Raw genomic sequence first — 14,058 nt, 5'->3', positions numbered from 1 at the left:
ACAGTCTATGACACAGACACAGTTAGCAACTAGCTGGAGCATTTAGCAGCTAAAGAGCCAAAAGACATTTTGAATTGACCCAAACTGTGACAAGTAACTTTCATTAGCTGAAAATAAATCAGACCTGTCTATCACAAGGTAGCAACGCCCTAAAGCATACTCTGCATTATCTTCTAATTTATTCTAAATGGACCATCATTTACTTAATGAACATCATGCTGTATTGAAAAAGACCTGCAACTAGCGATTAATTCCATAAACTCATCTTTACAACATTTACTGAGGTAATAACTCAAGGAAGAAGTAGGGTCATTTTTTCATAGACTTCTATATAATCTGATTTATTTTTGCAACCAGAGGAGTCGCCCCCCTGCTGGCTTTACTTTATGAAAAAGTAGACAGCAGCTGACTGAGCTATTGCTACAAGGCCTGATGGAGTTTATTCACCTCATTAAAAGTAGGCGAAAAAGGCTAAACACATTAATTAACTTTCTCATCAGTTTGAAATTTACTTCTAATATTTCTATAGGCTAGGTACTTGCAGGATAACCAACGTTTCACCCGTATTTATCTTAAATAAAGTATCCAAAAAGCTCAAACTGGTAGATTAGATATCCGCACACTTTAATCTATGCAGAGAACATTTTTTTATTTTTGCTTTTGGTCATCAGAGCATGCCTATGCGTTAGGTACTAACATAACATAATGTGGGCTGCATCTTGTCCAAATATTCAGACACATTTCTAAAGGATTTAAGGTTTACTGTAGGGTTTATTTGATCAGTGAAATAGAAACAACATCTGTCTGCCTCCTCTTCACGCCCCAACCCCCCCACGCTTGATCTCACATAAGGATCCTATAAAGTTTCTGCGGTCCAGTTCAGACGCATGCGCAGTGGCAGCCCCGAGTAGCGTGTGTAGTAGTATTATTATTGTGAATGGGGGGGGGGGAATTTGGACGTACAGTCACAAGAGCGACACGACGGAGCCAGGAAGTAGACTGTTGATGCTTTCAAGTACTCGTCGAAATTGCCGTAATTTCAAAACTTTTCACCTTTCAAGTTACAGAGAGCACGAAAACATGATAAAGAGATCCTTAGTGATATACAACAGCTGGAAACACGAACTGTGACGGTGGCGCTAATTGTGTTATTACCTTGTATGTTGGTGCATGCTTCTAATTATTGTTTGGGACTTTTTTCATTTCTAGGCTGTTTGTTGACGTTTTAGCTGTAAGAATAAATCATGTTTAGCCAATGACTGTTTATATGTTATTGTTTTACTGAACAATGCTGTAACTTTTGACTGATTCAAATGTAAATTATGCCAAGCAGATATTTCCTCCTCTGCCACCAGAGCAACAAAACAGACCTGTGCCATGCGATTCATGACTGTAATTAAAGCCTTCATATTATAGGCTATACTTCGCATACATAGGGATAATCCTTTGTGTGATATACATTAGCCTATTTGTGGCTTGAATGCGCGAATAATCAGCAGGACTACCGGGGAGGAGCACTTGAAAGTTGCAGGTAGACCAGAGCGCTCGTTTATTGCCACTTACTTGAGATCACACGCTAGTCAAGAGAGAGAGAGAGACGCAGAGAGACACGGACAAATTGAGCTTTATCTTTCGAGGTGGGTCACTGAGAGCCATTTGGAGCCAGAGGCGACTCGGAGCGCGCAGTCAGACGCAGATCATCATAATAAGACCAGGAGTCAGAATCAGAGACCAGCAGCAGAGAGCACATTGCTCCACACAGAGAGAGAGAAAAAAACACTCATACACGGAAGAGAAGTGAGTGAAAGAGAGGCAGAGTGAGGGACGGACGTCAAGACGAACAGTTGAAGTTTTACTGTGCGGGATAAATACAAATAATAAATACTAAAAAAAGTGAAACTCAAAGAAACCGGAAAGTGTTGGTGAAGATGCCGCGGGTAGTCCCGGACCAGAGGAGCAAGTTTGACAATGAGGAGTTTTTCCGCAAGTTGAGCAGGGAGTGTGAGGTGAGTCAGTCGGCTGTGTTTCTACACACTGGATCCATTCTGTTAGACGGCGGAAATAAGGACAGAGAAGAAGAAGCTCGTTAGAGGAGAAAAGCATGCTGGCTGGCGGCTCGAATTATTTTGAGCTTCATACTCAATTTATTTACTGAATTAGTTCAGTGGTTGCTGATATTAATGTATAAATAAAATCACCCCATTCAAAAGAATGATCGTCTTCAAAAGTGCAATGAGGTTCACTTGTATCTGAAATTGAGATTTTATTTTACACTCTGTATTCTCATTCTTCTCTTAGTTTGCTCTTTACATTTTTTTAAAAATGTTAACATGTATTATTATTTATTTATTTGATGAATAGTACAGAAACAAAGAATGATGCCTTTTCTAAATTCCCGTGGCTTATCATCAAATTACAGCCTCCTGCTGGCAATGAGCATCGCCATTCAGTGTCAAGCAGCCCTATTTTGTGCCCTATTATTGAGTGTTTTCTATTACAATTCAACACAGAGTAGGCTGCTATACATGATGTGAGTATATGTTTGTGGTGTTTAAGGTTTGTGTTTTCTTTTCATTGTAGATTAAATATACTGGGTTCAGGGACCGGCCCCATGAGGAGAGACAAGCTCGCTTCCAGAACGCTTGCAGGGACGGACGGTCAGAAATAGTGAGTACAAAATGATATTGTATTCCTTAAGTCTCCTTTATTTGTAGTGTTGATACATATCTATCTATCTATCTATCTATCTATCTATCTATCTATCTATCTATCTAATTAAACAGCACACTCGCCTCTTAACTCAGTTTTGATTCATGTATTAAACTTAGAAACCATCTTCAGTAATGAGCATTAATCTCAAGGCTGACTCCATTTTAAGAGACACATGAACTGTTATTATGAGAAGACTGAAATCAGTTCATGTTGTGCAGCAGTACAGTGCAGATACACAGACACACCGTGTGTGTGCTGATGTTCTGATGTGTCCCCGCACAAGGAAGTAGACCTGCTATCAGACACGCAGAACCACCAGACTTAACTTCACTTACAGGCTCACGGCTTCTTCCCTCTGTATTCAGCTGCAGTCATCATCATCATCATCATCATCTCAGCTTTGTTTGGTAGAAACACATCAGCGCATGTTATCACCCAGGCAGTTTACGGTTGCAACACTCTTAGGGCTGTAATTTGGGGCCTAGACATGCTCAGCTAAAGTAAATATCACCTGTCATGTCTAATTTTGCTATATACAGTAAACATGTAGTGAAGGAAGTCGACATGCAGCGAGTGAACAGGAAGATACAAATGCCTGTATGATGTACAATAATGCAACTTAGCACTACTATAAATACCAATGTACGCAAAATGTTTCCTCGTGAGCACCAGAAAATGAATCAGCTGTTTCTATAAGTGATTGATCTTGGTCTTTTTTTTCTGGCAATAATCTAAAGCATTCTCTGAACATCTTTGGGGTTTTGGACTGTTGGTCTAAGAAAACACCTTTGAGATGACACATCGGATTTCAGAAAGTTGTGACCGACACTTTTCACAATTACATATTCATTATTCAATTGTTTTTGTGTTGATTTAGATCTACAGCCTGTTGTGTTGGACTGCATCTGACATCAGCAAACCAAATGCAGGACAAAGAGGATGTTTGTGTGTGACTTAAACGAATAAACATTCTACCCCTTAGCTCGTAGCAGCTCAGTGCTTTGCCCGCTGGTTGAGACACATTCTTTGTCGCTTTACTTTTGTATATAATGTGTAAAATTCATCCTTTCATCCTTGTGTTAGCTGTATTTTATTTTTCTTTGTGGTAATTTCCATCATAAATGGAATCCTAAATGAATCCATCCTAAATCTGCATAGCTTGGGACTTCATGGTGACTTCCCCCCCCGTTGGCCGTAGCGTAGCAAAGGGGTTGATGGGTTAACCTGCACTTGACTCCACCTCAGGGCAGTTTGTTCGACATCTAACAGCCTTCCCTGCTTTCTTCACAGCCGGCTTTTAGAAAAGTGTCTGTCCTGCTTTTGGCTTTTGAAAACTAGAGCCAATCTAAATAAGGGACATCGTCTCTATACGTGGGAAGCGGAAAGAGGAATAAACAGTCTGTGCTGTCCCACATAAAGAGGAACACCTGGTCACCGTGTTTTCATTCAGCAGCCGGCGGATTGTTGTTGTAGTGAGAGATTGTTTGTGTCTCCCTCCATTTTCAAACCACACTTCTCTGTAGCCGCGTCCTCAAATGCATCCGATCATCAGATGTCCAATTTTTTGACGGATGTTTCTCAAAAGCAGGAGGGCTGTAGTGAGCTCTTCTGTCTAATCAAAAGACCACAGTGTCGCAACAAATATTGCATTCAAAACTACTTCAAGTATAAAAGTTAAGTACCCACTATGCCATCAAAGTTGTCTCTGTCAGATTTGTGTTTTTATATGCTGGATTATAACTTTTCATGTCAGCAGTATTTTAATATATTAGCTGGTTTACTTTACGCTATAACAGTGCATTCTATTTGTTATGCCCATTGTAGGTTTTTAAAATCTTAATCTGTAACTAGTCCGTACAGCCAGGAGATAAATACCCTTTACGAACGCAACACACTACGTTTCCTCCACCAGTGCCACTGAACCCATGTGACCTTTTTTGTTTTCTCTCCAAAAACTACTGCAGCATTTGTGATGATCCGTTTGTAACTTTAAAGCAAGTCAAGGCATGTTCATATTGTCATTATGCTGCTTCTTCTACTAACTTCCTATTTAACCATGTCCTCAATAAAAGGTGAAGTTAGCTGGAGAGACGACACAAACACAGCAGGGCAACTTCTGCTGTCTTAGTCATCCTCGAGGGGGGTTACATCTAGTTTTACCATCTTTTAGTGGGACATGATGCGTGATCCGTCTGTCTGTCTGTCTGTCTGTCCTCACCGTATTTATAAGCCTCTTCTGTGAGAATTGATGGTCAGGGTTTTAATGGTTTGACGGCAGCTGTGACATCATGTCGCTGATTTATCTCTGGGGCAGACGCCGCTAAAGACCTCCTGCTATTTTCATGGTCGGTGTGAACGACTATCTGACACAACGAGACTCGGACGTGCGGTCGAGGACCGCTTTTTAAAGACGAGACAGAGCAGAAAACAAATAAACTGCCGGCAATTTACGAGGATAATACTGAATTATTTTGTTGTGTTTGGTTTATACTTAAGTTTGACCCTCACTGTGCAGAATGACCTATGTGTTTTATTATTCACTGTCATCTGCTGAAGAGGGAAAGTTTTCTCTGGTACCAATTGAGTTTAAGATGTGCACGTTGTGACATCAATGTACAACTTACTCCAGTGTGATGTGGAAACACACGCTGAGAAAGGACCTTTCATGTAAATAGGATTACGTTTTTTCCAATGACATGAAGGAAGAAGTAGATGTAATTGAATTTATTTATTTTTTTATTCCGAGCAGAGTAGTTTTATTGTGTCTAAAAACATGTATGGAGGGAAACAGTGCTTTTGCTTGTCAACATGTGTCTAATTCCAGACTGACTCTCATGAAAAGCAAAAAATGTAAAATCAAAAAGTGTTCGTTTCACTCACCGGTAAGTGCTTTTCATTTTACATGTCAGTTGAGAGCAAATTGGTATTTACAGAACAAGCTTAAGCAAATAAATAAAAGGCCTGTTAAAAGTGACACATGTTTTATATTAAGTTAATGTTTTCCAGCTGCCTAAATATTTTTGCTCTTCAGAGTTTTATTCTTTTTTAAAGGTAGTGGATTTATTAACACAAATTAAACATACCTTTATGTATTCTGCATGTTATAACAGATACTGTAATTACATAGTGTCCAACATTTTTAACAATTCAAACTTTTACATTGTTTTACAATCAAAGGCTTATTTTCTACATTTTCTATGTCATGTAAAAATGCAATTTGGAAGCTGAGCTGAGTATTACTGATCTGTAGGAGTTCCAAGACAACACACACCCACACACACACACAGACGTGCAGCTGGAATCACAGGGCGGCTCTAAACTGTTCAGGATTGATCTGATAAATGGGACAATAATTCAAAGTAAATTATCTTCGGCCCAGCTCATTAGAGATGAGTCCCTTTCTCAAATGCTATTGATTTTCATGTTGCTCTGGTTTCTCCCCCTCTCCTCGCACATCTCTCTCTTTCAATTCCTTTTATTTCATTTCCTTTGCTCTGTTCTTCTTTTGTCTTTATTCTACATCTCACTCATATTTCCTCTCCTAGTCAGACTTTCTTTACATTCACCACGCTGCCTTTATACCCCCATCGCCCTATTTGCCTTCATTTCTCTCCCTCTCTCTCATTCCCTCTGTTTCTCTCTGCCGCCCTCTCTTTTTCTTTTTCCCTCCTTTGTCTCCCAGTTTCCCTCCATCTCTCTCCTCTCTCTGCCTCTCCTTCCCTCTTTTTCCCCCTCCCGCAGTAGTAGGCAGCAAATGAGAATCAGATGGTTGTAATCCAATACTTCAAATACAGCAGAAATGATGACTCGGGTCTTCTTTGAGCTCTCGTTTCTGTGTGTGTGTGTGTGTGTGTGTGTGTGTGTGTGTGTGTGTATCCATGTGTGTAATGAGAGACCTTTTTTCTGTGTGTGTGTCCATGTACACACTTAGTAATTTTCAGCTTTCTCCTCCCTTTATTTCGCTCTATTCCACTCCCTGTTGTTCTCTCCTTCTTCTCTTTCATTCAGTTTTCTCAGATTTGACAGGGTGCATAATTCATATGCTTCCAGCTCAGTCGCAGCCCTAATTCCATTAGTATTGATCCGTTTCAGCAAACGCAACACAACATATCACACACACGCACACACATATACGCATTAAAACAAGACATTTTCTAACTTGATTTTCTGCATCTCCGTAATTCATTGCTTTCTGACTGCAACAGTGAAATGCACTCTATTGATTTTCATTTTATTTGTGTTTCTCTATGCGTGTGTGCATAATATGTGTGTGTAAGCGTGTGTGTGTGTGTGTGTGTGTGTGTGTGTGTGTTTATCTTGATAGGAATGTCTCCTACTAGAGCATGAAGCCATTTTACAGAAATCAAAAAATGAGGAAAGCTTTACGGTATGATATGATTATTATGTGTGTGGAAGGAGCAGGCCATGGTTGATTTTGTGCTTTTGTTCTGAGAGCGCTCGTCAGAGACACAGGACGGACGGGTTAAAGAAAGGAGAAAAAGAACAACTACAGTCTATTAAACTCAAACTCTTTCAGGCTTACACCCAAATAAGATATTTTAACTTACTCAGACATTCTACTGTTTAAACTTCTGCAAGAACCCTCTAAAAACATCACAATCTTAAATCTGCATTACTGTAAGTTGTATTTTTGATATAAAACTCCTAAAATGTACTTTTATAAGTTTGGGGTACTCGTGAGAGAAACTGCTGATTTGTAATCGATTAATCACTCTGAAGCCCAAATCAGCTCCATATCTATTCTAAATACATCTATACGAGGATTTACTGCTTTTCTCTGATCTATACCATTGTAAACTGAAAGGTGTTATGGTTTGGACCGTTGGTCCATTATAAAATGTTACCTTGGGCTCTGGAAATATTTGATGGATATTTTCCAGTATATCTTTTGACTATTTAGAGAGTTGGCAGATGCATCGATAATGAAAAGAAGCCCTTAAAAGTAAGCTCAAAGTGAAGCTCTTTGATACACTTTTCAATAATGCTACTCAAAAGCATCCTTGTTTAGATCCTCCCAGCCCGGTAAGCACCAATGTCTGTCACACTTTTCTGTTATAAATTTGAAGTCTCCAATAAATGTGTAGCCTACTCCCTTGCCATGAGTGAAAATAAGTGCGGGATGTCTCTTTAAGGGATTTTCTCCTCCAGAACCACAGAAGGCAGTACACTGCTTTCTGCAGGTGGTTTAATGTTCCTCATGACAGTAAACTGACTTTGACATGTTAAATCACTGGTGTGTCGTTTTACCATTCATAAAATGTAATGCTTAATACTGAAACCACTAAATTGCGCTCCCACTCTGCAGCTTTACACGGTGCTTTCAGCCTATTTCAGCCCATTTTTTTTGTTTTCCAGCTGTACATTGTCTTTATTTGAACCTCACAGATCACATCAACAAACATGCCGCCATATAAAACTGTGAGCAGCTGGTTTTCCATTAAGATGCTCAGACAAGCAGCTGCTCACTACCTTTTCAGAGTGAAACAGCAAGAGCCAAAATAAACAAGAGGCAGGTGAAGCAGCTCAGGAGACTTTTTTTATCGGAAGTTGGTGGAAAACCAAAACAACAAAAAACAACAAAATGTGTGACTTGTGTAACCCTGTTTTTGCTGGATGTGCAGTTGTTTGCTAATACATTAACAACAATTTCAATAACCAGCGGTACATCACAGTCAAAAATAACTCAGTGGAGATTTTGTTCTTTGTCTCTCTCCAGGCCTTTGTAGCCACAGGTACCAACCTCTCCCTCCAGTTCTTTCCTGCCAACCTGCACGGAGATCAGAGGCAGGTTCCTGCAAGGGAGTACGTCGACTTTGAGAGAGATACAGGAAAGGTAGGACGAGTGCAAGATACACAAACACACAAATATCCTCTCCGTTGCTCTTCACCTTGTTGATGGTCTGAGTCGCAGCATTGAGATTGGAAAAAATATGTATATTTTTTTCTGATTAAGTGTGTCCAAAATGCATGATGAACTCACCAAACAACTTCTCTTATTCCAAAATCAGTTGGAGTTGAAAACATCTTTGCCATCCATCGCATGCTTTAGTCACGCGCTCTTGATTCATAACACGCATGACAATATGAAACTTTTGACAGAAAAAAAACAACTTTTGGAGAAACGCATGCATCTCTGTCTGCTATTTTGCTTCCAGTTCCTTTTTTTTTTTTTAAATGATAGTCCAGACACCCACGCACAGACAGAAAACATCATGTGAATTTATGAGTGCCAATGTTGAGTTTCATCATCCTGAGCAAGTCCGGGTATTTAGTTTTGTGTACATTGACATCCAACATGTATGTCCCTTATTTAAGGCAATAACCTTTGACAGAATACATGTTGATTTGTGTGTCAGGTTGTGCACAGGTCCACAAAGACAAATTAAAGCAATCAGCTTGCGATCAGCTCCCTGCTGTTCAAAGTTCAGCCTTTAAACCAGTGTGTACTGGGTATTTACTGGTCTGCAGTGCCTGGTGGCTGGTACCACCAAGCATACTCTAAAATCGTGGTGATCCCGATCACACAGGTGAAATCACTGCTGAGCTTCTTTCCACACCTATGTTTGTTGCTCAGTAGTGCCCGTGCCTGATCAAGATCAAAGTTAAACAACTTATAGAGCTCAGAAGATGTTAGTCTGCTGCTGTTGTCAAGGTGACATCAGCTGTACAGTGCAGTGGTGCTGCTGCTGTTGTGTTCATGTGTATGCTAATTGTCTCCCCTGGCGCTAAGTCTGGATTTTGTGTGTGTGTGTGTGTGTGTGTCAGAAGGCCCTCCACGGACACTGGCCAGCTGAAATGAATGCCGTGTGGCGGCTCATTAAAAATGCATTCTGGGAAATCGATGGACCTCCATGCCCCAAGGCTGACAGACTAATCTCACACTGTTAATTATTTAACACAAGTGGCCTGATGGTTGGGAGCTGTGTGTGTGTGTGCGTGCTTGTGTTTATGGCCGTTTTGCAGAAGAGATTTCTGATGTGGTGTGTGGCAGACAAAGGGAGAACTAGACTGTATGCATGTGTATGGCAGAGACGGAGAGTGTTGGGTTGTGTACGTGTGTGTGTGTAAGACGATACCCTCTTCTTTGTCACCTCAACGGTGCTCACAGATCTATGAAGTTTTAATGAGGCTTGGAGGCTTCAATGTAAAGCAGTTTCACAGTGTTTCTGTAGAACTGAAGCTGAGCGTGCACACACGCGCACACACACACACACACACACACACACACACACACACGTCTGAGGATCATGATCAAAGTGCTGACAGTCTGCTCTTTTTGCCCATATCCAAAACATGTCATGATATACTGGCAGTGACTCACAATACGTTACTCCAGATCTGAAATGCTATTTTCATGCAGCTCCAACGAAAGACAAACAAGTATAAAGTTTCAGTCTTTACTTTAATGTAATATTCATTCATATTCCACTCGTATGAAAAAGGACAGGTGAGTGCAGAATGTGGTTTCTGTGTGCAGTGAAAAGAAATATTCTTTAGAAGAAAGAGGACAGCTCCACTCAGTCGTTCCAATGCAGAGCCTTTAATTGTGTACCAAGTGTACATTTTCTGCTGTGTTGCCTCCACCAGGAATCCAGCTTTCATTTCATACACACAAACACAAAGAAACACACGCACACATATACACGCACACACACACACACACACACACACACAGCCCGCCCTCCGATCTGGCTGGACCTCCCTGTAGAATACAACTGTCAAGCCGTGGCAGAGTTTTTGTGTACGTTGCAACTTCTTCTCTTAATTACTGTCACAGCTAAGCTACACACACTCATATGTCTGATGCTTGGTGATGGTTATTTATCTTGAAGTATTTTTAAAAAAAATTTTTATGCTTCCACAATGTTCGGTAGAGCCTGAAAAGAATTTACCTTTTTTGAAATTGTAATATTATTCTTTTTTCAATTATGTATTTTATGTCAGACCTATTTCTTTATACAACACACAAAGAAAGAGGTTATTAGAGTTATTATGAATGTGTAATAGCAATACGGAGTAGCATTGAACATAAATTTGAATACTGGGGTAGAAATAATAATCAGGTCTGCTGTCTTCAGTTATGGGGAACAGGGGAAAAAGAAGAGTTGAAAAGGAGGAGACGGTAGCTCATGAACTATAACTGAGACCGAGGCACCAGGTCACTGTTTTGGCCTCTCTGACTTTATTTTTATTACTTTTCTCCACAGGTTTTCTTTCATTCACATTCTTTTCTTTTTCCTGTTTGTTATTCTTGTGGCATTCTATATCATCCATGCTGCTGTCCCCCCACCCTCCCCCTCCTTCGTTCGTTCCTTATGTTCTTTTTTTTTTTATTACTTACATCCTCGTTCCCACCGTACATCCCCCTCTCCTCCCTCCTTTTATCCCCCCCTCCTCCCCTCTTTCACGCAATCACTCCTGTCCTCCCCCCATCCACTCCCCCCTTCCGTTCCTCCCTCTCTCCCGCCTTCATTTCCACACACAGACGTGCCAAACCAAAAGCAAAGCACAGCCAGGTTAAACTTGGCGACTGAATATCGTGTGTGTGAAAGAGAGAGAAAGAGTGGAAGTACAGGCTCTCAGTGATGTTGCAGGCTAATGGGAGCCAGCTGTGGACGAGGGTCATTTTAGTGTTAGCTGCTAACTTGCTAGCAAGCGTTAACCCAGTCCTATGAATTATAGCATCTGCAGCTGGTTTAGCAGCAGACACTCTAAATGTAGTTTGCTCATTTTAGATTGTTTAAGTTTTGTAGCTGAATCCAAACACTAGATATAATTGTTCAAATTTACAGATATGAACTTAACTGACTTTCCCCCTGGAATTTGTATCGTAGCCCTACATACTGTGCCAAACTGTGATTTGCTAATTTCTTTAGCACATCCCCTTCATCATAAGTGAGCTACATTTCCCTTTGACATATAACGCTCTCTGTGACTTCAGCTTAACTCCCGGCCCCTCCCGTGGTTCCTCACATACATGTCCCCCTTGTTGGTAAAAGGTTTGTGGTTTGCGTGATCATTAACTCTTTAATCGCTGACCCATTTCAATGTTTTCATAATGTCAGACATTTCGCCTATTTCATTCATCCATTTCTTGTCATCCAAAGAGTTGTGTTTGTGGTTTCCTTTGTGTGAAGAAACTTCCATGCTTCTTGTGTCCTTCATGTGAATCAGATACTGGTCTTTCTTTCCGTCCTACACGCCATCCTATCCGTTTGCCTAACCACCTCCTCTGTGTGTGTTTGTGTTTGTATGTATGAAAAATGTAATGTATTCAGTTAACCTGGTATACTGCACAGAATGTGTCACACTTAAATATGTATATATATATATATATATATATATATATATATATATGTATATATAGGTAGCAGTCTTTTTTTAACTGGCTCTTTGAAAATCTCAGGTTTTCCAACCACGCATGAACAAAACAAGGGTGGAGCGCTGCTGATGAAACATGTTAAATTGATTAGCATGACAGCAGCTCTGCAGGAGTTACTGGTAATTTTCATTACATTTTCACCAAAGTGACAGGGGGAAGAGGCCTCAAACTATTTTTTCGGTCATGACCACTTGGAACAGGTTGAGATTTGTTTTCGGAACTGTAAAAACTGCCTCCAGTAGTGACCGTTAACTGGTGGAAAAGTCATATTTGAGCATGTGACTGTAGACGAGGTTGAAACCACATGAATTACTCGAGTTTCACCGTTGAAGGTTGTTTCTTAATGTGCAGTTTGTGTGTGTCTGTGTGTGTGAGTCTATGTGTGTGTGCAGTGAGTGTGTGCACTATACTCCTGCATGCTGATGAGATGGTGGCGCCAGACTGATTGCTAAGCCTTAGACACACATATATCATCGCACAACATAACACACAAACATATAAACAGTAAACAAAACCTAAGACAGAGAGAAAAGAATGAAAAGAGTGAAAAGAGGCTGAAAGGACGGACAGAGATTCGCGGTTGTAGGGAGGGGGACTGAATGAGTAGCAGACGAGTGTCTGTCAGCTACATGATGGAGGAGGGCGGACTGTCACGAAAAAGCTCAAACACAAAAACCCAGCACAGAAACACATTTCATGAGCAGTTTTCATTCTCAAACTGTTTCCTGTATATGTATGAACACAGCATCTCTTTAAAAAGAATCTCCATGAGGAGAATCATGCAACTGCTTATGTGTGTGTGTGTGTGCGCGTACGTCCGTAAGTGAGTGAGTGTGCACCTCTGTGTCTGTCCACCGCTAATTTCACACACTGCTGCAGCAAACTATATAATATTTTGGGTGCCAAGTTATGGCTGTATGTTCAAAGACTCTCATCGTTGTGACTCAAACATTAGATTGGTGGTCATTAGGGGATCTGCACTCTACTGACGCGACTTCACCAATTTTAACTATTATAAATCTATTTGACTTCCGTGTTTTAATGCAACAAATTAGCAAAAAACGGCCAAAGGGATGAATACTTTTGCAAATATAGGCATGCTAGTAAACTTAACTGATGTGGTGAACATGGTTGACATTATACCTGCTAGACATCAGTATGCTGCATTGTAATTGTCAGCATGTTATTAGCATTCAGCTCAAAGCACCGCTGTGTCTACAAGTGCAACCTCACACAGCCGCTAGCATAGCCGTAGAGTTTTGTGTTCATTAATAAAATAATGACCATGAGCCTTTAATGCAACAAGAAGTCACTCCCAACTTTTATTTCCTCTAATGGTCTTGAAACCTCCGTCCCACATTAGATACCATTATTGTCCTGGCAGATAAAACTTGTTCCAGATTAATATGAGTCAATAGAAAATTTGCCAAATATGGACACAGGTGTTGGTGAACTGTGGAAATATTTTATTGCATCTGTGCAGCGCCACAGCTACACCTAGGGATCTAACACTTTAGCTGTATTGTGGGCAGGACAGTAAAGGACTGGACAGTCATTAACAAAACAAAATGTATTAAATTAATACAAATTGAATAAAAAAAAGTATGGCTCATCCATCTGGCTATCTGAAGATGTTCCCTAATACAACTAGTTCTAAAAATGTTTACCCTTATCTGAACAGTTGTGCAGTACGAGTGTTTGTAGAAGGTGAGCGCTTCCAAGACAATAAATGCTAGAGCCAGATTGTACAGTACTATGGGTACAAGATGTTCTGGTTTACAATAGCAGATTATGATGTGGTGACTGTTCAGATCCTCCCTCAGGCGTAGCACCAGTCCAGTCTTTGTAAAGCACGTTCAAATCACTGTTTAAATATGCCAGATATTTACCAGTTCAGCTGTGTATTCATGTCTGTGTGTCTGTTCTTTTCAGTTTGAAGTTCT

The 14,058-nt window shown here is 40.4% G+C and overlaps 1 protein-coding gene across 5 annotated transcripts in view; it reads left to right on the top strand.

The window, feature by feature from the left end:
* The first annotated feature begins 1,624 nt into the window (after nt 1–1,624).
* cbfb (core-binding factor subunit beta) overlaps nt 1,625–14,058 on the top strand; it is a 30,137-nt gene continuing 17,703 nt past the window's right edge. For 4 of the 5 annotated variants that reach the window (XM_031874346.1, XM_031874343.1, XM_031874347.1 and 1 more), the window contains exons 1-3: nt 1,626–2,006; nt 2,581–2,667; nt 8,450–8,566. In XM_031874346.1, coding sequence (XP_031730206.1) covers nt 1,929–2,006; nt 2,581–2,667; nt 8,450–8,566 — 282 coding nt within the window. In that variant the 5' untranslated portion in view covers nt 1,626–1,928. Of the gene's footprint in view, nt 2,007–2,580; nt 2,668–8,449; nt 8,567–14,058 lie in introns of all 5 variants that reach the window. The other variant, XM_031874345.1, reaches the window with a different exon arrangement.

Source organism: Anarrhichthys ocellatus, unplaced genomic scaffold, assembly GCF_004355925.1.
Source record: "Anarrhichthys ocellatus isolate YVR2014 unplaced genomic scaffold, GSC_Weel_1.0 scaffold80, whole genome shotgun sequence".
In the NCBI taxonomy this organism is placed as follows: domain Eukaryota; kingdom Metazoa; phylum Chordata; class Actinopteri; order Perciformes; family Anarhichadidae; genus Anarrhichthys; species Anarrhichthys ocellatus.
This window is presented reverse-complemented; position numbering and strand designations above follow the sequence as displayed.